This window comes from Hemibagrus wyckioides, linkage group LG13, assembly GCF_019097595.1.
Source record: "Hemibagrus wyckioides isolate EC202008001 linkage group LG13, SWU_Hwy_1.0, whole genome shotgun sequence".
NCBI lineage: Eukaryota > Metazoa > Chordata > Actinopteri > Siluriformes > Bagridae > Hemibagrus > Hemibagrus wyckioides.
The window spans coordinates 24,028,630-24,051,129 of NC_080722.1; the positions used below are offsets into that span (position 1 = coordinate 24,028,630).

The 22,500-nt window shown below is 39.8% G+C and overlaps 1 protein-coding gene across 10 annotated transcripts in view; it reads left to right on the plus strand.

Moving 5' to 3' along the window:
• tanc2b (tetratricopeptide repeat, ankyrin repeat and coiled-coil containing 2b) overlaps positions 1-22,500 on the plus strand; it is a 170,680-nt gene that overhangs the window by 117,201 nt on the left and 30,979 nt on the right. For all 10 annotated transcript variants that reach the window (XM_058405731.1, XM_058405736.1, XM_058405733.1 and 7 more), the window contains 3 exons: positions 7,908-8,056; positions 11,413-11,575; positions 12,738-12,980. In XM_058405731.1, coding sequence (XP_058261714.1) covers positions 7,908-8,056; positions 11,413-11,575; positions 12,738-12,980 — 555 coding nt within the window. The remainder of the gene's footprint in view (positions 1-7,907; positions 8,057-11,412; positions 11,576-12,737; positions 12,981-22,500) is intronic.

Consider the following 22,500-nt stretch of genomic DNA (forward strand, 5'->3'; position numbering starts at 1 on the left):
TTTGTTCTTATCCTGTAATGGAGTGTATTTGAGAACAGAGCGTAGGCACAGAGGCCTATACATGCACTCGTCTCAGTGCGCTGACACAAAACATCCCTCAGGCCCTTCATGCACTGGTGAGGAAGATGATGATGATGATGATGAAGAAGATGATGATGATGACTCATTTTTATACCTATTTAGTTTCTTTCTTGTGTATTTCTTTATATGCCAGATAAATGGCATTGAAGTGGAACTCGGGCAGTTCTGAGAGGTGATTAGTGCAGAAGTTTTTGAGCCATCACTGTCTCAGCCTTGTGGTAACCTAATCCCTCTTCTTCACTCACAGTGTTGTGTCTGTCTGTCTGTCTGTCTGTCTGTCTATGATAATATCATATTCAGAAAGCGATGTGCATATTAAAGATATGACTGTATATAAAATCATGATTCAGATTAAACAGATTATACATCCTAAACAAACATGAGTACAGATCCAAAAAATAAATAAATACAGTATTCTGTTTTTGTTTTTGTTATTTATTTAATAATAAGCTTTAGGAACTTCAGAACCCACTGGACAAAAACAAAATAAAAACCAATGCAAGCTTTTTTTTTTTACTTCAATGTTGAACTTTAAAGAACAGTTTGCTGAAGCTCATGGGGAAGGTTGCCAGGTTTCAGCAAAATTCCCATATCAACTATATCTCAAAAACACACACACACACACACATGTACACAGAGAGAGAGAGAGAGAGAGAGAGACACTCTGGGGTGTTCTGGGATTGGAAAATTTGGTCGTATTTTTTAAGTCTTTTTTTTTTTTAACAAGTTACTATCGGTGCATATTTTAGATTTGAAGAATCTCTCTGTGAAAGAAAAAACAACCTAATTTTATTTTTCAAGTCAAAGTCAAAAAGTCAAAGAAGCTTTATTGTCACTTCAACCATATATCGCTGATGCAGTACAGAGTGAAGTGAAACAATGTTCCTCCTAGACCAGAGGTGCTACACAGAACACAGACAAAGTACAGTGATGCAGACAAACATAGAGCTAAACATAGAGATAAAACTAAACTATACTTAAGGTGCAATAAATAAACTAGACATACAACAGAAGTGCACAGGAAGACAAGACAAGACAGTGCAGACAAACAACATATAGACCGACTTTGTGCAGATAGCAGTGTATACAGTGAGTGCAAATATTAAAGTGACACATGTAAACTGGATTAATATAAAAAAATGTAAAGGGAAATGTAAAGTGACATGTGCATGCAAACAGGACAATTAGTGTGTGTGTGTGTGTGTGTGTGTGTCTGTGTCCAGCACAGTTCAGTTCTTCTTGGAACACAGTTCTCAGCTTTTGTGCATGTGTGTTATGTATGTGTGTGAGGATGTGTCCAGCACAGTTCAGATCTCCTGTTGAGGTCAGATCTTGGATGTGTGTGTGTGTGTGTGTCCAGCTCAGTTCAGTTCTCTGTTGAGATGCCTGATTGCCTGAGGGAAGAAACTGTTCAACAGTCTGGTTGTGCGGGTCCGAATGCTTCGGTACCTCTTTCCAGATGGCAGAAGGGTGAAGAGTGTGTGTGAGGGGTGTGTGGGATCATCCACAACGCTGTTAGTTCTGTGGATGCAGCGTGTTGAGTAAATGTCTGTAATAGAGGGAAGAGAGACTCAGATGATCTTCTCAGCTGCCCTCACTATCCGCTGAGGGGTCTTGCGATCCAAGACGGTGCAATTCCCAAACCAGGCAGTGATGCAGCTGCTCAGGACGCTCTCGATGGTCCCTCTGTAGAAGGTGGTCAGGATGGGAGGTGGAAGATAAGCCTTCCTCAGCCTTCGCAGGAAGTAGAGACGCTGCTGGGCTTTCTTGGTGATGGAGTGACCAGGTGAGGTCCTCCGCCAGGTGAACACCAAGGAATTTGGTTCTCTTGACGATCTCCACGATGGACCCATCGATGTTCAGTGGGGAATGGTCACTCTTTGTTCTCCTGAAGTCAACAACCATCTCTTTAGTCTTGTTGACGATCAGAGACAGGTTATTAACTTTACACCAGGCTGCTAGTTGTTGCACCTCCTCTCTATATGTTGACTCGTCTTTCTTGCTGATGAGACCCACCACGGTCGTGTCATCGGAGAACTTGATGATGTGGTTGGAGCTGTGCATTGCTGCACAGTCGTGAGTCAGCAGAGTGAACAGCAGTGGACTGAGCACACAGCCCTGAGGAGCTCCAGTGCTCAGTGTGGTGGTGCTGGAGATGCTGTTCCCGATCCGGACTGACTGAGGTCTTCCAGTCAGGAAATCCAGGATCCAATTGCAGAGAGAGGTGTTCAGGCCCAGGAGACTCAGCTTCTCGATCAGGTGCTGAGGAATGATCGTATTGAATGCTGAACTGAAGTCAATGAACAGCATTTGTAGGTAAATAAAAATTAAATTAAAAATAAATTAAAAATATTGTAAAACTTGTTCTTACATGATTCTCTGCAGTTAGAAAGAAAGAAAATATTCAGATAGATATAAAGACAGAGGCAGTGGTGGCTCAAGTGGTTAAGACTTGATTGGAGGATCAGGGTTCAAGCCCCAGCAATGACAAACTGACCGAGGCCCTTAACCCTTTCTGCTCCTGGGGTGCTGCATCATAGCTGCCCCTGTGCTCTGACCCCAACTTCCACAGCTGGGATAGGTGAAGAAAAGAATTCCACTGTGCTGTAATATATGTGTGGCGATGTTAAAGGCTTCTTCACAGACAATATTCATAAAATTATACACACATTGTGCTGATTATAGCTTAAAGGACTCCAGTTTGAAATGAAACAGACTACAGAGTTAGGATGCAAGTGCAGGGCGAGTTTAATGCACAAAAACAAGGTGACAAAACCTTGACAAAACAGTTTTAACCACTTCCACACAAATAAATGATGTGGAAAATAAAGCAAACAGTTGCAAAAACAGATACCTTCAAAAATACCAGAAACATGCTAAAGTAATGGAACAAACACAAGTAGAGTTCAAACCGTAATCGGAAAGCAGAGGTCAAAAAACAATCGGCAAAAGGTTCAGTCAGGGAAAAACAACTATATCTGTTTACAGCTTTTGGCAGACGCCCCTTAACCAGAGCAACTCTCATTTAATTCAACTGAGCAAGCGAAGGTTACGGGCCTTGCTCAGGGGCCCAGCAGGTGCAGCTTCAAACTCACAACTTTCTGATCAATAATCCAGCACCTTAACCAGCGTTTTGGATCTTATTTCTCTTGGATATGATGTAGGGAGGTGGATGTACCATATCCCTACATTATGTCCAAAGGAAACAAGATCAAATTTCAAAACCGAGCAAAAATGCAAAGACTTAGCAACGTCATTTATCAGAGGAAACTGAGTGAATAGCTTAGGAAGAGGCACTGAACTACAGCGGCTTAAAAAGAGGAGAATAAAACACACTAGAGAGGAACATTGATTGAGAAAGTGATAGATTCAGAGAGACAGACAGACAGACAGACAGACAGACAGATAGATAGATAGATAGATAGATAGATAGATAGATAGATAGATAGATAGATAGATAGATAGATAGATAGATAGATAGATTGTGTACTATTCTAATATATTTATGTTTTTTGTTGATTTAGCTTCATTTCTAAATTGAAATGTGAGATTTGATCCAATGCAACATTTTTTCAGACACAAACTGGTTGTTCTACTGTTTAGAAGTAATATTGGATTTAATATGGAGAATATTAATAATAAAGTGCAGGACTAAGATAATGTCTAGACACCAGCTCAGGAACTTTGGGATATGTGCTGTAAAGAATCTCTAATGAAGCCAGCTTGTGCCAGATTTAATCAACTCGATCTCTCGCTGTTCCAGTGTAGTACATGCCGTATGTTCTGCAGGTTCAAGGAAATTTTATACGCTACACCGTGTACTGATATCTCTAGTGGTTTCACTCAGCGCATTTTTGTTCTTCAAACTACTTAAATACTTTCTATATTTATTTTAAAGTGCTTTATCCCACTCAGGCTGCCGATGGATATGGAATCTATCCCCATGAGAGCGAGGTGAAGGGAAAGCGGGCACAATGATCAAATTCAGTGTATCTAGAAACAGGATTGAAAGATGTTAGCATTCAGTTCACACATTGTCTTCTTCTGAACAGCAAACTTTATATTTAGTAGAAGATTAATCAGAAATCCCTTTGTCATTGCTTTATTGTGGGGTTTTTTTGTCTGTTAAAATCATAAACTTTTATATTATAAAAGATTTGATTAGAAATTGGTACTGACAATGTTGTCTTGCTAAAGTCTTGCTAATCAAAAATCAAAAACCAAAATGTCAGGCACCAACATAGCCGAGAATCCCTGCAAATTATCTAACCAACACAGTGTGTACCAGCTTCTTATACAACCTGTAAAGACACTCCCGAGGCCAAAGGTCTGGAATCCATATGCAGATTTATTAATTCAGAGAGAAAACAATCCGACTCCAGCAAACCTGGCTTAGCTCACACGCGGTTGCTTTCTGCCACACGTTTCATCTGTAAAACCATTATGTGTTTATATAGAACTTACTGGATGTAAACAGCACCAACACCAAGGTTATATTTTTTAAAAAATGGATCACATTTGTTATATAACAGATTGGACACACATTAATACCACAGCAATATTACAGGTACTACACATCCCTCATCACCCAAATGACCGTCAACTAAATTGGGCCCTGAATTTGTAGGACATAGTGGAGTATCAGAAGCAGCACCAGCCATGGATCTAAATCAACAGTGCTAAAGATTCTTGATCTTGTAAGATATATGATATAATGTTACATGCTAGATAAAAACAGCATATAATGTAATTCCATAACAGCAGCTTTAAAGGTCTACATCTCCAATTTAGCTGTTGCATTTACATTTATTCAATTGAAAGCTGTTCTTAAGTAGCAGTTGGACCAAACACGAACAAAATTCACTCGAGGTTAAACCCAATTCACTGAAGGGGAAAGGATGCTGGAGGTAAAAGATCTGCACAATCCTGATAGCAATTGCTTTCATTTTTCATTCTCAAGATGAATTCCGATCAATTAATTTTGCAAATTTGAGTTTGTGATTTTTGGAGTTTTGTGATCCAAACCTAACCAAAACACCAAGTTTCAGAACCTGTGGTGCCTGGACCCCTAACAAGAGTAAAGGCATTCTATTCCACGTAAATACGCTAAGGTTTGCTAGAACCTTCTTGTTAGCCATGTTTGGACTTTTTAGTTTTTCATTTAGGATCTTTTATGTTTTAAACCCCAACAGTGATACAAACAGTTACAACTGACCAATGAAATGTTCACTGATGAGAATATTAAGTAACAGTTAGAAGCTGGGAGGAGAGCCTGAGCTATGATGTGATTAATGCTGATTGTCTGGACATGATTTGTTTACAAGCCTAAAGCCAACTTTCAGAGATGATCTTGTACCAGGACTGGTGTAAGAACGTGAGTTGCTGCATGATTACAGTATTTACATTTCACATTCATTCGTCTCTGTAGTTGCTGGCTGGTCAGGGCTGTGCTAGTAAAAGAGTTATACACCCGAAAAAATTTCCCCCTAGCATCTAGAGACGGAGGGTTTAAATCCTGACATCATCATGAGCTGGTGTAGAGGTTTGCCTAAAAATGGACAATAATGTTATGTTCTCTATATCACATTATGTATCCATTATCATTTCCAATGAACATACAGAGCGTTCTTTATTAACCTTTTTTCCAGATCTCAAAAGAATTGGTCTGTCTAGGTAACTTAATCACAGGGAGCCTGAAGAAGAGACTTGGAGTAGCCTTTCCGGGACGAAACCCAGGATCTCAGTGAATCCTTGTAGGTTTTTAGAATCAGAAGTAACAAATAAGCAAGGCTTTACAATCAAGACTCGGGTATATTAGTGTGTATATCTACACATTACAGCATGCAGGGGCGGGTGACGAAGCAGGGATAATAATAGGAAATTAATCCGCAGCCTGACTCAAAGCCATGATACTTTTACCACATTGAAGCTGAGACTTAGAACCCTACAACCAGTGTTTTTTTTATTGTTATCACCCCAGCAAATTGCCACAGATCATATTTTATTTATTTATATTAGTAAAGAAGAAATCATCAAGAAATCGTATAAAAAAGCCTCGAAACCTCTCGCATTACCTCAGACTTCGACAAAGCACTGATGTCACTGATAAATGCTACATAAACATCTCCAGGTGACAAATTTTATTTTATTTTATTAATTGTTAGATTTTGTAGATTATTGTTTTTATAGAAACATTAAGTATTAAAAATAACCTCTGCTTAAACCTGTTATTTGACTTCAGAGTCAGAGCTGCTGTTTAGAGAAATTTCTGGCCAATCAGGTTTGAGGATTGGTGGGTGGGCGGAGTCAAGGTTTGCAATGGACAGTGGACTATACTGAGTACTGAACCCATATAGGATGCAGTGGGTGTGACTACTGACCAGTGAGAAGCTCTTTGATGTTGTCAGTATCGCTGTTTTGTTCCAGTTCCTGGCCATTTGTTAAAGATGGCTATCACTTCCACAGACTCTCGCATTGCAGCATGCGGTCAAGATGATGCCGTTTGGCCGGTTTCTGGATCGAGGGTTGACTTACTGAGTGTGTTGTAATGCAGGCGGATAAGGAGTTGGATAATAATGTCCCTAGGTTGTTGTTTTTTTTTTTGGAGATTTAAAGGAAAATCTATACATTGACGCAGTATATGGAGTCCAGACGCAGTCCAGATGCAGACACAGCAAGTTTTTTGCAACAGACCGAACCGAGCGATCGTGGAGCACTGCAGCTTCTGTGGCAGATCCTCTGTTTAATACGTGCAGCTTTTCCAGGCATATGCATTTATCTAAAAGGCTGCTCAGCAGACCAGAAACAAGCTAACAGGGCTAGAAACATTTTCTCAGAATAGGAGAGAGATTGAACAGGATGTTTAAAGAGCAATGGACGGAGAAGTTTCATCAGTGGTGTGAGACACAAGTTTTAATGTGTAGTACAAAAAATATAATCACTTCTTGCCCCATTTATCCGTTTATTAGTCAAAAGCAATTGCTGCATTAATAAAGCTCAATTTTTTCTACACCTTAGAGATGTACAGCAATAGTAGAACATCTGCTTTCTATGAAAAAAAGAGCTGCAGTATATGTGTCTAATTCTTCAACATCTCATACAGAATCCTGCCGGTGTATAGAGGTGTGTGTTGTGGGTGGTGCCTCATGGGAGGTGGGTGTGTGTTGATTATATCCTCACACGCACTGCTGAGTCAAAGACAGAGGTCTACAAAGACAGTGTGGCAGAGCCTGAGCTCTCATCCATACACACAGTCTATGGGACGAGGAGGGATTTCTTAGTGCTGGTAGAATGGCATGGTTTAGAAGAGGTGTGTTATTGCTCTGTCTCACTTTCTTTCTCTGTCTCTCTCTCTCTCTCTCTCTCTCTCCCTCTGACCCCCCTGAAGGCTGTACTGTAGACATAACAGAATTGCAGAAATCTATTATTTTTGCTGTCTCAACTCTACCTCTCTATATTCATGTCAATACTATATGTAAGGAATTGAAAAGCTTCAGGCACTGTGCGTGTGTATCTGTGCGTGTGTGTCTGTGTGTGTGTGTGTGTGTTAGGCAGCCCTTCAGCAACTGCACCACCCTCAGGCACACGCCATACCCGGTACATCTACCTGGTTATATAAGACACTGATATACTTTCTGTCATACATATTTTTTATAAAAATGTATTTTATTTGTTATATGTCTGTGGGCTTTTTGTGATAGTCGTGATACACGTATACGTAACGCGAGATGAACTTGTTACACCAGCGCAGTGACTGCTTCCTAATGGAGTCTCGAGTTTAGCGCTTCATTTAACTCCCACTCTCGTTCTGCCTCCCTCTCCATCAGGGGAAGTAGGTGAGGAGCTCGGCCCCCCTCCTTCAGTGGATGAGGCTGCCAACACGTTGATGACTCGCCTTGGCTTCCTGCTCGGAGACAAAATGAGCGAGGGCCCTCCGGAGCTGCACTACAGCATGGAGGAGGCCGAGGACACGCAGGTAGGCCAATTCACTTCACTTCACTTCACTTCACTTCACTTCACTTCGAGAAACACTTTAGACAGATGGCAGAGCTAGCCTTTTTAAATATTTCTACATTTTTTGTTTGTTTCCTGGATTTTCTTGCACTGTTTTTAATAAATAAACATTGGGAACGTTCGTCGTATTCAGAGTCGGGTTACTCGCATACTGAAGTCATGGCAGATTTCAGTTCATGCCTTCCAGGTTGCCAGATATACAGCAACTTAACCAGTCTGTGATTTTTTTTTTCTTTTATTATTTAGCCGTTTAGGCTGAATGGGCTGTACAGAGCCAGAGCCAGAACCAGTGGTCTTTCTCTCTCTCTCTCTCTCTCTCTCTCTGTCTCTCCTTCCCTCTCTATTCATGCCTTCCAGGTTGCCAGATATGCAGCAATTTAACCAGTCTGTGATTTTTTTTCTATTACTATTTAACAGAATTTTTTTTTGTAGCATCTAGACACCATTAAGTCGCCGCTAACACTACACCAGAAAACAATAAAAGAGTAAAATAACACTCTTCATTCTTTTCATCCCTGTGATTTCCTTCCGTTTCTATGAATATTTTTGTATTACGGAAATAATAAAATGTTTTTCTTCGGCATGACGCGAGGTAAACATATCCTTGTGTTTGAAGAGTAATCTGATCTGTGTTTACACTTCATTTAATTGATTTATTATTTATTTAATTGATTTATTTTAATATTTATTTGTTCAAGGGCTTAACTGAGATGCTCCTACGTTTTAACGTCTGAGATCTGAACACCGGAGTTGTGTATTAAATCCTCATTACATGCTCCTAACTCAGATCTCTATCTCTATTTTATTAATTTATGATTTCTGGTCTGTTCATTGCGCTCTATTGTCTCTTGGCTTGTTTTGCTCTTCCATGTAAAGCGCCTCGTGATTTTATTGGAAATGAAAGGTGCTATATAAATAATTATTTCCGTGACAGTCAGTGACTCCAGGGAATGAATAGGCTGAAGGAAAAAACTGAGCCAAGATGGAGGAACAGAGCAAGCCCTGTCACAGTGTGTGACAGCCGTTTAGACTGAATGGGCTGTACAGAGCCGGAGCCAGAACCAGTGCTCTCTCTCTCACTCTCTATCTCTCTCTCGCTCCCCCCCCTCTCTCTCACTCTCTCTCTGTCTATCTTTCTCTTTCTCTCCCTCTCTCTGTCTCTTTCTCCCTCTCTCTCTGTGTGTGTCTCTGTCTCTGTCTGTCTCTCTGTCTCTTTCTCCCTTCCTCTGTCCCCCCCTCTCTCTCTCATTCTTTTTCTCTTTCTCTCAGTCATCCACAGACAATCGCTTTGTGGTTTGTTTGTTTGTCTTTTTTCCTCTCAGATAAATACTTGCAAAAAAATGATTGATCATAAGTTCAGGAAAATCAGGACATCAGTTGCGTCCTTGTTGACGTTGTAATTATCTGCCTTTCTGCATGACTAGATCCTACAAGGTGAACTGCGGTCTGCTGGGTACAAAGCTTTAAAATCCCGAGATCTCTTTTGATCGTGTCATGTTGTTCATCTCTCTCTACAGCATTCTGTTATTTATTTATTTATTTATTTTTATTTTTTTTAAATTATGATAATTTTTTTCTCCATCTGACGCTGAATAAACCAGCTACCGATTCTTCAACGCGTCAGTCTCAAGCCTAGATTTTGTTTTTTTAATCAGTATTCTTAAGAACCACATTTCCGGATCGTTTCCTTTTCCAATTTATTCCCCCAATAACTATTTCTTTACTGTCTTCTTGTGAAATGTGTCCTCCAGCATTCCAGCTCTCAATATGTCTCCTCAATATACATGTAGCTGATCGTGTTTATCACAAGCTTTTACAAAGCTACTGATGAAATTCAGCTCACTTCCGGGGGGAAATCCATCTGCAGAGTGGGTCAGACTGCTACAGAGGATCATATTCTGTACCATTACAATACAGTATTCAATAGGAAGGAAGGAAGGAAGGAAGGGACAGAAAGGTAGGAAGGAAGGAAGGAAGGAAGGGACAGAAAGGTAGCAAGGAAGGAAGGAAGGGACAGAAAGGTAGGAAGGAAGGAAGGAAGGAAGGAAGGAAGGAAGGAAGGAAGGGACAGAAAGGTAGGAAGGAAGTAAGGAAGGAAAGAAGGAAGGAAGGAAGGAAGGAAGGAAGGAAGGAAGGAGGGAGGGAGGGAAGGGACAGAAAGGTAGGAAGGAAGGAATATCCAGCTAAGTGTTGGGAGAATCTTCTGGTTGCCCCTTTGTGTTTGTTTAAAGTTCAAACAATTAAAGACAGAAAAGAGTTTTTGATCCTCTGATAATGTAAATAAAAACTGAAATAAAACCATGACTTAGCAGTTATCCTGAAACCATCCACAGGAAGTGAATGCTAAAGAAAATGTAGAAACTGAAGCAGAATAGCTAGTCAGTGTGGATGTGAAGAATTCCCGACACATTCTTCTCCTCTTCCTCTTTTAAACTCTGGTGTTAAGTACATTCATTATTCCTTTCAATAGATTTCATTTCAAATTCAAAAGAGTTTACCTTTAATTAGAGGACTACTTTATTCCAGCTCCTTGGATATCACGCTTTATTTCCCTGAATGCCTTGGTCTTTTTCATTTTGCTGTTGTATTTTTTCTCACATGCTTTAGCTCTGACAGTGCCACCATTAACCAATAAAGTCCCGACACACTGAGGATTGCCTGCAGATTAATGGAGGCACTTTTCCCTCAAAATCCAGACTAATTGTAAATATATTAGGGAGAAAAAATGAGCAGTAAAGTAGCAAATAACAATAACAACAACAACAAAAAAAAAATGAAGAACATTGCTGAGGTTTAGAAATGACTGAAATATCAGCTGTTTATTTTATTTATTTAATTATTTAATTTTATTTATTTATTTTTTATTCTGTTTATTTAATTTAATATGCTTACTTTAATATTTAAATATCTGCTTTGATTAGCAGAAATGATGCTGATGCTCAGAAAGGAAATGATTTCTAATCCGATGAGGATGGGTTTCCTCTCAAGGTTTCGTCCTCATATCATCTTCCTCATCATCCTCACCTCGGGCTTAGTTGTTCCGGATAAATATCAATTAAAATTTGGTATTTTGTCATGTTTATTATGAACTTTATATTGTCCTGTCCAGCTGCTTCGTGACAACATCCAGTGTTAAAAGCTCAAGGCAAATAAAATGCTAATGAAATGTATAATAATAATAATAATAATAATAATAATAATAAATCTGACCGGTTGTGATTAATTAGACTGAATAATAGACTCTATCATCGTCTCAGGCTTTGCTCTAAGACAGTAAGTGAGAGTCGTGTGTGTGTGTGTGTGTGTTGTGTGTTTTAGGGTGTGGGGGTGAGCGGCAGGATGAGTCCATGCTCCACTCTGACCAGCAGCACAGCATCCCCTCCAGCCTGTAGCCCCTGCTCCACTCTGCCTGCTGGAGCTCCAGGGCAGGCGGTCAGCAGCCCCACCTCCACGCTGGAAAGCAGAGACAGTGGCATCATCGGTGAGATACACATCAACACACACATGTTTTATTCTATGTCTGATCTAGTGTTATTTTGTGTATCTGTATAGTGGAGTGTGTGTATACAGTTTACATACACTTCATATTGGTAATATTGGTCATATTTTTGGGTGGCTGGAACGGATTATCATCAACATATTATTATATGCCCTATATACATATACACTATATTGCCAACTTGGCTCCCAACTTTGTGGGAACAGTTTGGGGATGACCCCTTCCTGTTCCAACATGACTGCACACCAGTGACCAAAGCAAGGTCCATAAAGACATGGATGAGTGAGTTTGGTGTGGAGTCCTGATCTTAACCCAATTGAACACCTGATAGAGATTGTGAGCCAGACCTCCTCATCACAACGTCAGTGCCTGACCTCAGAAATGCTCTTCTAGAGGAATGGTCAAAAATTCCCCTAAACACACTCCTAACCCTTGTGGAAAGCCTTCCCAGAAGAGTTGAAGCTGTTATAACTGCAAAAGATGGGACAACTCCATATTACATTCACGTACATGTGAAGGTAGACATCTCGGTTTTATCCTGGCTCACAGTCTAAATCAATTGCAAAGCATACAATAAACATCCAATAAGAAACATCTTATCATAAGCTGCTGTAATAATAATAATAATAATAATAATAATAATAATAATAATAATAATAATAATAATAATAATAATAACGCTGTGCTGAAAAATGACTCAGTAACCTGTTAGTAAAACATGACCCACGTTCCTCCATCCCTGAGAGAACTCATTACACAGATTTAGAGCTTTATTTACAAAGACCTTGGACTGAAGAACTCATGAAAATTCAACATAAATGTGTTTTTGCATAATTGAATAGTTTGGAATACTGAGACTTCAGGTTCATGTGAATGTGGAAATAAATGATTGTCTATAAGTAAAGCCACAATGATACTTTTATGTTTACAGAATATATTGGAAAGGAGAAGAAATGAAGCGTTACTCATGTCATGAAACCCCTCTGTTTCAGGTTAAACACGTTATTGTAAGAACGGCGTGACTCACGTGTCCCTTCTCACATTTGGGTGTCTGTACTTGGTGTTGTAACTCAGCAGATTGTCCTTAATCCTTCACTAGTCATTTCTTTTTCTTCTCCACCTCCCTCTCTCCTCTCACACCCAGCCACCCTGACGAGTTACTCAGAGCCTGCAGATCGCAGTGCCAAGCATGGAGAGGGCACTCGCGCCAGCAGCCTCAAACTATGGCATTCGCAGCGCGCCACGCTTGACTCTGGCCTCTACCGCCTTGACGAAAACATGGCTGCCTCCACCCACAGCCTCAACAAGATTCCTGAGCCCGGCTCCACCCTCCACTCCTCTCACCCCACCCCCCTGTACCTCATGCCCCGCCCTAACTCTGTGGCAGGTGAGTCAATACCCCAAGTTCGGTTCCTAATCATGCTATTTTCTGTGTGAGTGGGAGGAGGTTAGCTGTCCATCAGACAAGAAGGCGGGTTGAAAAATAGCAGGGAGTGATCCGGGAAAAGCTCAAGTCTCTCTGTCTCTATCTATCTATCTATCTATCTATCTATCTATCTATCTATCTATCTATCTATCTATCTATCTATCTATCTATCTATCTATCTGTCTGTCTGTCTGTCTGTCTGTCTGTCTGTCTGTCTGTCCACCTTTTTGTCTATCTATCTATCTATCTATCTATCTATCTATCTATCTATCTATCTATCTATCTATCTGTCTGTCTGTCTGTCTGTCTGTCTGTCTGTCCACCTTTTTGTCTATCTATCTATCTATCTATCTATCTATCTATCTATCTATCTATCTATCTATCTATCTATCTATCTGTCTGTCTGTCTGTCTGTCCACCTTTTTGTCTATCTATCTATCTATCTATCTATCTATCTATCTATCTATCTATCTATCTATCTATCTATCTATCTATCTATCTATCTATCTATCTGTCTGTCTGTCTGTCCACCTTTTTGTCTATCTATCTATCTATCTATCTATCTATCTATCTATCTATCTATCTATCTATCTATCTATCTATCTATCTATCTATCTATCTATCTATCTGTCTGTCTGTCTGTCTGTCCACCTTTTTGTCTATCTATCTATCTATCTATCTATCTATCTATCTATCTATCTATCTATCTATCTATCTCTCTCTCTTTCTGTCTGTCTGTCTGCCTATACATGAACACTGATTCTATTAGAAACATCTTCATTACTTAACAGATAAAAGCTTCAGCCTCAAACAGGTCCAGGAGTCATGACATGTCTGATGTGTAAACCTTTTCTGGTGATTGACTCTAGCCACATTTGATTGTTTGTACATTGTGACACAACATGTATCAGAGGAAGCTGTACTGTAATTCCCTGAACTGATAAAGTGTGTGCTTTTATGAATTATGATGCAATATTTAGTGTGAGCTGCATATTCCCATGTTTAATACTAACTACGAGAGAAGATGTGTGCTTGATATTTTCCCGGTGCAATCCCGCCTGCCTTTAGGAACAAAATGTCTCTAGAGTCTCTAGTGAAGTGTAAAGGTCTGGGTTATGAGACCGTCTCCAGCTCACCAGACAGAGTCAGACGTCTCCCGTTCGTTCATCCGTCCCTTCTGACCATTCGCTCAGGGGCAGGGCCGTTACAGAGAGTGACTTCTCCAGCCACGTTTTGCCTTTCCAACTCTCCGAAGGCTTCAGTAGGCTAGTTATTTATTCTAAGCGTATAGTTACCCTGAGGAAGTTTTGCTAACATCTCTTTAGTATGCAGAGGAAAAGAAGAGGAAGAGGAAATCAGTTGTGTTAATCATGAAAATAATTCTGGAATTGTTTGTTGTTATACTGAACATATGCCTCTATCCCCAAACCCCAGAGCACCAGATTTTTTTTGTCTTGACATCTGACTGCTTTTACTGATTAAGATCTGTGATTTCTTGTTGTTGTTGTTGTGATGTGTGGAACTGTAAGCCCTAGGCTCCAGCTTCAGCAGCAGTGCCTTATTAGTAGAAAATGGCTGCTCTGCTGGTTTTGTTTCCTGTCTGCTTGCCGTGACCCTCTCATCTCTTCCTTCACAGGCGTCTCTGCTGGGGATTTTTAATATAAAAGTGAAAATAGAAAAGGAAACATTTTTGCATGATTTTTCATCAGTAAGCAATATATTATTCCAAATGAAATTTCTCAGTCAGAGATATCGTCTCACTTCCTGTTTTGGTCCCTTTGCTTTTTATTACCGTTCCAGGTAAAAGCTTTAAAAAATCCAAAATCTCTTTAATAATCTGCTGCACTAAAGGACTAGATGGATCTTTTGGGAGTAGTGCAGAAAGTATTTGGTTTGATGCCTTAACTTTCTGCTTAAAAAAGTGCTTCCTGATGATTCATGATTTCAAATGTCAGCGCTGTAAAGTATTATAATGCCTTCTAATGGTGGTATGAAACAGCAGGGTGGAGGGAAAAAAAGCTTTTTATTGCATGGAGGACATTTTAGAATACTAGACTTGATGGGTTGATGGGTGTGATAGAAAAATACCAATGAGAATCAAGGGGAAGGTGTACAAGACAGTGGTGAGACCGGCCATGCTGTATGGTTTAGAGACCGTGTCACTGAGGAAGAGACAGGAGTCAGAGCTGGAGGTAGCAGAGCTGAAGATGTTGAGGTTCTCTTTGGGAGTGACACGGTTGGACAGGATTAGGAACGAGTACATCAGAGGGACGGCTCATGTTGGACGTTTGGGGGACAAAGTTAGGGAGGACAGATTAAGATGGTTTGGACATGTTCAGAGGAGGGAGAGTGAGGATATTGGTAGGAGAATGTTGGACATGGAGCTGCCAGGCAGGAGGAAAAGTGGGTGTAAGTGTTGAGGATGCAGAAGATAGGGATAGGTGGAGAGAGATGATTCGCTGTGGTGACCCCTGATGGGAAAAGCTGGAAGAAGATGAAGAAGAAGAAGAAGAAGAAAAGGGAGGAAGAGGAGTCTTGATGGGTTAAAGTAGAATATTCAGAAGATTTTTTTTTGGATAATTTCTTTTTTTTGCATTCATTCAGAGTATAATTTTGACACCTCCTGTGCTGGCCAGTTTGTTTGTTTGTTTTTTGATGCTATCATGTCTCTTTTGACATGTCTCACTCAGATCAATCAATTTCATCATTGACCGAACGCGATTATGTTAACCAGAGAGACAATCTTACATCAGCGCTCTTAATATCAGACCAATTCTACCTACGGTATTCGATTATTTTAGACGATAACACTGAGCCCCTCACCGCATTATCCTTTAACAATACGATTACCGTTGTCTCAGTCAGTGCTCTATTTTGGTCTTTACATATCTACCGTTCTCATGAAATCATCATTTCGTGGTCAGAAACCAAAACACACACAATAAAGGTTTGTAACAAAGGTGTGTAACCCTGTACTCAGAGCTTTCTTTATTCATTTGTTATGCTCAGGACTCAGGAGAGGTTTGTGGCTCCATGTGCGGTGATTTCTCATATTTTCTCTTTTCTCTACCTTCATTGTTTCATGTCTCAAGCTAGTAATAGCTAGCTCTTTTTTTTTACAGAGGAAAACAAAGAAACAGTACAATTTTCCTACTAAATTATTGTCTAATGAAGTAGATTACGCTTCCATATTCACTGAACCTTATCATTTGCATATTATATTGTAAAACATAAAGGCTGACCATAACGCCAGCGAAAGCAAAAAGATCTTCTTCTTTAATCATAAGCCCCGCCCCTCTCACCATGCTCCTCCTCCCTTCACTTGTCACCATGGAAACCGGAGGAGAGGTACAGAGACGACCAAGCTAATCTGTGTTAGTGAGTAGTATGTGAGGAGGACATGCTGTTTTTCCCAGATTTGTTTTTATTCGGCACGGATTTGATCGATAATGTTTATTAATGCTATTAACTGCTGAAAGAATTCTTGCTAAAAAAAAAAACAAAAACTTTTTATTCACAAAGGATGTGATTTAGGATTTTTTTCAGCAGTATGAAAGCTTTTTGAAATGTAGGAATTTGTGCGTGGTATTAATAAATAAATAAATAAATAAATAAAACACATAAATGAATAAATTAAAAACATAAATAAATGAATAAATGAATGAATAAATAAATAAATAAATAAAAATTTATTCAAAAGTTATCAGAATTTAATGCTTTGCTGCTGTTTTTTAAGCTTCATGTGTTTTAAAGCGCTTTAATAAATGTCTAAATAGTCAACTCTAAAAAACAACCCTTTTTAAAAAATATTTTTAATTTTCATTAATTTGCCTCTATAGAGTGGCCTCCACCTCCATCTCCACCCTAATGACACCAGTAACCACAGTGTGTTGCGTTTTAGTGAAGAACTGATCTTCTTCTTCTTTTGGCTTTTCCCTTCAGGGGTCTCCACAGCGAATCATCTCTCTCCACCTATCCCTATCTTCTGCATCCTCAACACTTATACCCACTAGCTTCATATCCTCATTTATTACATCCATATACCTCCTCTTTGGCCTTCCTCAGTGAAGAACTGATATCACTGAATAATCCCCACTGCCCGGGATTAACACCTAGAGCGAGGATTCATCCAGTGTCACTGGAAGGATGATTATTGTCTGATTGGGTTATTGTGGGAGCAATCAGCGCTTTTCTGTTTATGACTGTGCGTTTTGGTGAAAGAAAAGAATCTGTCGTAAAAGGACCTTGAAAAAATGATTCGAAAAACAAACAGGATGAAAAACAGTAGTGAGGAAGGATCACAGGGTTTGGAGAGAAAGGTGTGGCCAAACATTACTGGATACAAAGATGAGGGGTAGCCTGAGGCAGAGGAGGGCAACTGTTCTGACCTGGTGTGAAGAGGTCGAGTAAGGAAAGCAGGGGAAAAGCAGAGGATTATCAACAAAAAATTGAGTGAAAAAAAAGACAAAGATAGAAAAGGTGGCACGGTTGAACTCCTATGATAGAGCAGATCAACACTATAAGCTTAAAGCCTTCCCCAAATCCCTTTGTGCACGACGTCAAATCTATAGAGATAGAGAGCAATGGGAGAATAACGCACTAAAAAGAAGGAAGGAATAAAATGAGAAGGAAGAAGACAGCGTGGTCGATAGCAATCCCAATGACCTGCACAATCACGGCAATTTGTAACAATGGCAAGAGGCTGTATCTGAACGCTGTGATGCTCACATCCATTGTGTATCTTCCTAAAGAGCTCGGCGGAGTGGAATATCAACAGCGGGATGCGGCTCTTCGCTCCGATCCGTCCTTTCTGATTAGTTTGTGTTATTTCATGAAGCTTTCATTCCTCATAATATCTATCATCTAAAGGTAGAGCTGGAGCCTCTAATTAAACAGGTTATCGAGCATGCTGTTAGCAATCACATCCGTCTACCGCCATACACGATCATAACTGTAATTATCAAGGACATTAGTCCACGGCTTGTTGTAATCGCAGCGCACATTATGTTCTTGCTTAACACTGCTAGGCTCACCAAATTGTGCTGAGTGAAAAGGTCCTCATATTCTTAAGTACATTTTTTTTGTTACAAAATGATCAGCACCTCGCCTTGTGCTCCGGTTCACACGGATTTGTTTCATTACATGGAACGAGGCGCATAAGGCATGAAATTACTAACATGCACTTTCCAAGGATTGCGCAGATAATAGGCTTGATCGCGAGATAAGATTTTATTCGTCGAGAAGGGAAATTAAGGTCTAACAATAAACTCTTATCTCGTGACATAGCGCTGCTCAGGCGAAGAGCGGAGCGAGAAGTCAGCACTCTTCTAATAAACAACGTCCTGCAACACGAGGGGTGAGCGTTACTCTCGGTACATCGTGTGCTAGAGTCGGGTTTGTTATTAACTGCCCCTGAAACATGTTTATTTATTTAATATGCTCTTAGTCAGTGGCTCATAAAATGTGCAGACAGTAGAGGGCACAGTTATAAAAACTTCAGTGAGATGCTGTAAGGAGTCATAACCTAATGACAAAGATGATCAAGTGCACTGTGAGAAGAAATCATTAAATCATTAAGTGCTCCAGAAACGAGGTACGCTAAATCACCATCAGCCTGGAAAAACCTCCATGCAATTTTGATGAAATCTGTACAGTTTTGAAAATTGAAACCGGACAAAACCTGCTGCTCTTTTGCATGAATCTCAACCAGCTATGTAAGTATAGTATAAGATATATAATGGTACATACTGAAATATCAGAATTGCTGATGATGGTGACTTTGTTTGTTTGCTTGTTTTTTTTGTTGTTTTTTTATTTAAATATAAAAAAAATAGATTAATAAATAATTAAACAAATAAATAAACAAGTTATTTATTTATTTATTTATTTATTCATTCATTCATTCATTTTTATTTATTCATTATCCTTTTTTCTTTAATTCTTCATTTATAGCTACTCAGTTTCCACTCAGCATTAAATATAACAATAAATAAAAATAAAAAGCACCACAGATCTTTTATTTAAAGAAAAAAAAGTGTAATTATAATCTGTCCCAAGTTTCCTCCTCTAGTCTAAAGACATGCACTGTAGGCTGATTGGCATCTCTAAATGGTCTGAAGTGTGTGTGTGTGTGTGTGTGTGTGTGTGCCCTGTGATAGACTGACATCCTGTCTAGGGTGAACCCTGCCTTGTACCCTGACTCTTCTGGGATATACTCCAGGTTTGACATGACCTGATGAGTGATGTAGAGGACGAATGGATGGATGGATGGGTGGATGGATGGATGGATGGAAGTATAGCTGGATGGATGAATGGACGGATGGACGATTGGATGAACGATTAGATGAATGGACGGATGGATGGATGGACGGTTGAATGGATGGACAGGTGGATGGACGGATGGATGGACGGATGGATGGATGGTTGAATGGATGGATGATTGGATGGACAGACGGATGGATGGACGGACGATTGGAACGGATGGATGGGTGGATTGTCTGTATTTGTTGTGTCCATGTTCTGCATTGAGTGTCTTTGTCATGTCTCACTCCACAGTGGAGGTTAATATGAAGCTCATATGTAAGTAGACACTCAGGACTTTAAGAATTTGTAGTTTTATAAATATTTCTGTTTTTCCCTAGCCTACTAGGGGGAATAAATTCATAGAAAAGTTCCCAAAAGACAAAACCCCATTTCTGCTTTCTGAGAGTTCTTGCTCATCTAAAAATCTGCATCTTTGTTGCAGAATTCATCCATAGCTCCATCCAATCAGTTTTCCCCGACCACCACGCATATAGAAACAGACATATAGTATATGATATATATGTTCGTCATGACATCCACATGACATCCCGAGTCATGCAGCACATCAGGTTTCCACAGTTCTAGGACCATTTTTAAACACCCCCATGCCGGCATCTAGGACACAAACAGTTTCAGAGCATCACTTGTATCACAAAACCTGTACAGCAATAATAAATCAACTTTATTACTTTGGGGGCCTGAAAAATGTGACCTGAAATGGACACTGTAGGAGTTGATTCATCATCGCTGGGTAGAGCTTGCTTCTTCCTCTGCAGTCTTGTTCCGAAACTTTCGATTCATTTGTGTAAGTCGACTGGGAGATTCTGGTGAAAGTCATACCCTGTAGAGGCGTGTGTGTGTGTGTGTGTCCAGAACTCACACACACAGACTCACTCACAAATATGGTTTGCATACCCACCAAGTTCAGCTTCAGTGAGCGAGACCCAAGAGACAGACCCACTCAGGCAGCATGCTGCATTGCAGATACAGCAGAATATGAGTGCATATAAGTTTGCTTAATAGTACGGAGAAAAAGGGAAGTGAGGTATATTTATTTATAACATTATAGACATTTCACTGCTTAGTCTCTGGGATTATGTGACCTAAACTAAACTACATATTTGTATATGTATACACAGTTATTTGGAGGGAAATGCAGCTTTCCATTGCATTGTTGGGCGGCTGATTGCTTCTCTATGCACAGATGATGACACATATGGTCACCTAAGTGAGCATGATTTGCTCTACAGTCCACCCAGGTGCATTCTGTCTTGTGCTCATCCAATGATTTTTAATCACAACTCAAGTCCAAAAGCATTCACATAAATAAAGTTTCACGTATTTATGCATGAGTCGGTTTAAATGAATTCCCTGTTCCCAGATTATGCAGATCATCACCTTGCAATTCACTGGATACTGGAGACTCCTTCCCTAAACGCTAAATAAACCTAACGGAAAGCTTCGATTTCAATCAGTTTGTAAATAGGCTTACATGGAGCGTCCACTATACGAGTGGTGTGACCATAGAAATGAGAAAGCATTAATCTAACCTAGTGATTTGAGAGAAACACTACTGTCAGAGCCACGGTTGCACAATAACAACACCGTCTGACCAAAGGACATTTTCATTATTTACTGTCCAGTGTCACCCAAATGAGGATAAGGTTCCCTTCTGAGCCTGGTTCCTCTCAAGGTTTCTTCCTCAGATCATCTCAGGGAGTTTTTCCTTACCGCCGTCTCCTCAGGCTTCTCATTAGGGATAAATGTTAAAGATAAATAATAACAACTTTATCATTTTTATTCTATGTTTCTATTCTTCTGTAAAGCTGCTTTGAGATAATGTCCGTTGTTAAAATCGCTATACAGTAAGTCCCCAACTTATGAACATTTGTAGATGTGAACAAATAGCAGAAGTAGCTCACGTGTCTGCTGGACGTTGTCACAGTTGTGTTGCTTTGTGCTTACTGTCCAGTGTGATAGTGTACAGTAGTAAAGCGCTCAATCAGAGCCAAGGATGTCCGAAAGCAAGAGGAAAATCAGTGTTGATGTAGAGGGGAACTGCTACAGAACAGCAGTTCAAAGCAGTAACCATGGAAACAAAAGTGAAAATAATTGAGAGATTGGACCGAGGCAAAAAGCTTTGCATTGGATATTAGTGTTAAAGGTGTATAAGACTCACTTTGTCAGACTTACGAACAAATCTGACTTACGGACGTTCTCCCGGAACGGAACTCTTTAGTAAGTTGGGGACTCACTGTACAAATAATTTGAATTGAATCGAATCGAATCAAATTGAGTCAAATTAAATCGAATCGAGAGTTCAAGGGATGAGCAACAGTTACATGATTACGTCATTTAAACCCTGAAGAAATACAAGAGCATTCAAAAGCATGCAGAAGTTTCCAGATTTTCTTTATTGTTTTGTTTTTAGGCATATCATTGTTTCTTCCAAGAGATTTAGAGCGAATAACTTCAGAGAAAAGCCGAAAACGTCAGAGAAAAGTGTTTATGTCTTCATTGTGTTCGTTAGGCACGCCTGGCAGTTGGACTAAATTGGCTAGAAAATGAAAGTTACATTGCAGTGACAGATGAAGACGATTATCCTGAACATGTTGCTTAGAAAGTTTTGCGAGAATGGAATTTTTGACATTTCTCATTTGTTTCATTTTACGAATCAAAAAATTAGCAACTAAATGATGCTAATTACAAACAGACTGTGGTTTTGTGATTAGCATGTTTGCCTCACAACCTCAAGGTTCGATTTCTGCCTTCACCCTGTTTGTGTGTGTGTGTGTGTGTGTGGAGTACACATCTTCTCCCCGTGCTTCAGGGGTTTCCTCCACCAGTCCAGGGACACGCGTTGTAGGATGATTGGCATCTCGAAATTGCCCCGTTTGTTCTGTGCTCTGTGATGGTTGATGGGAGTCCCCCGTTTTGCACCCGAGTCCCTGGGTTAGACTCTAGTCTCCCTGAGACCCTCAATGTTGGATAATCACTAGAGAAAATGGATGTAAAAACTTGCCGCATAATGTGAGCTAACTAGTTTGTGTTAGAATTAACAACTAACGTTATTTCTTTCCTGTCAGAAATCAAGTCTTTTCTTTCATATAACGTTGATTTATGTTGAAATAGAACCAGTCTGAATATCCACCAGGAAAGAAATGCTGGGAAAATGCTT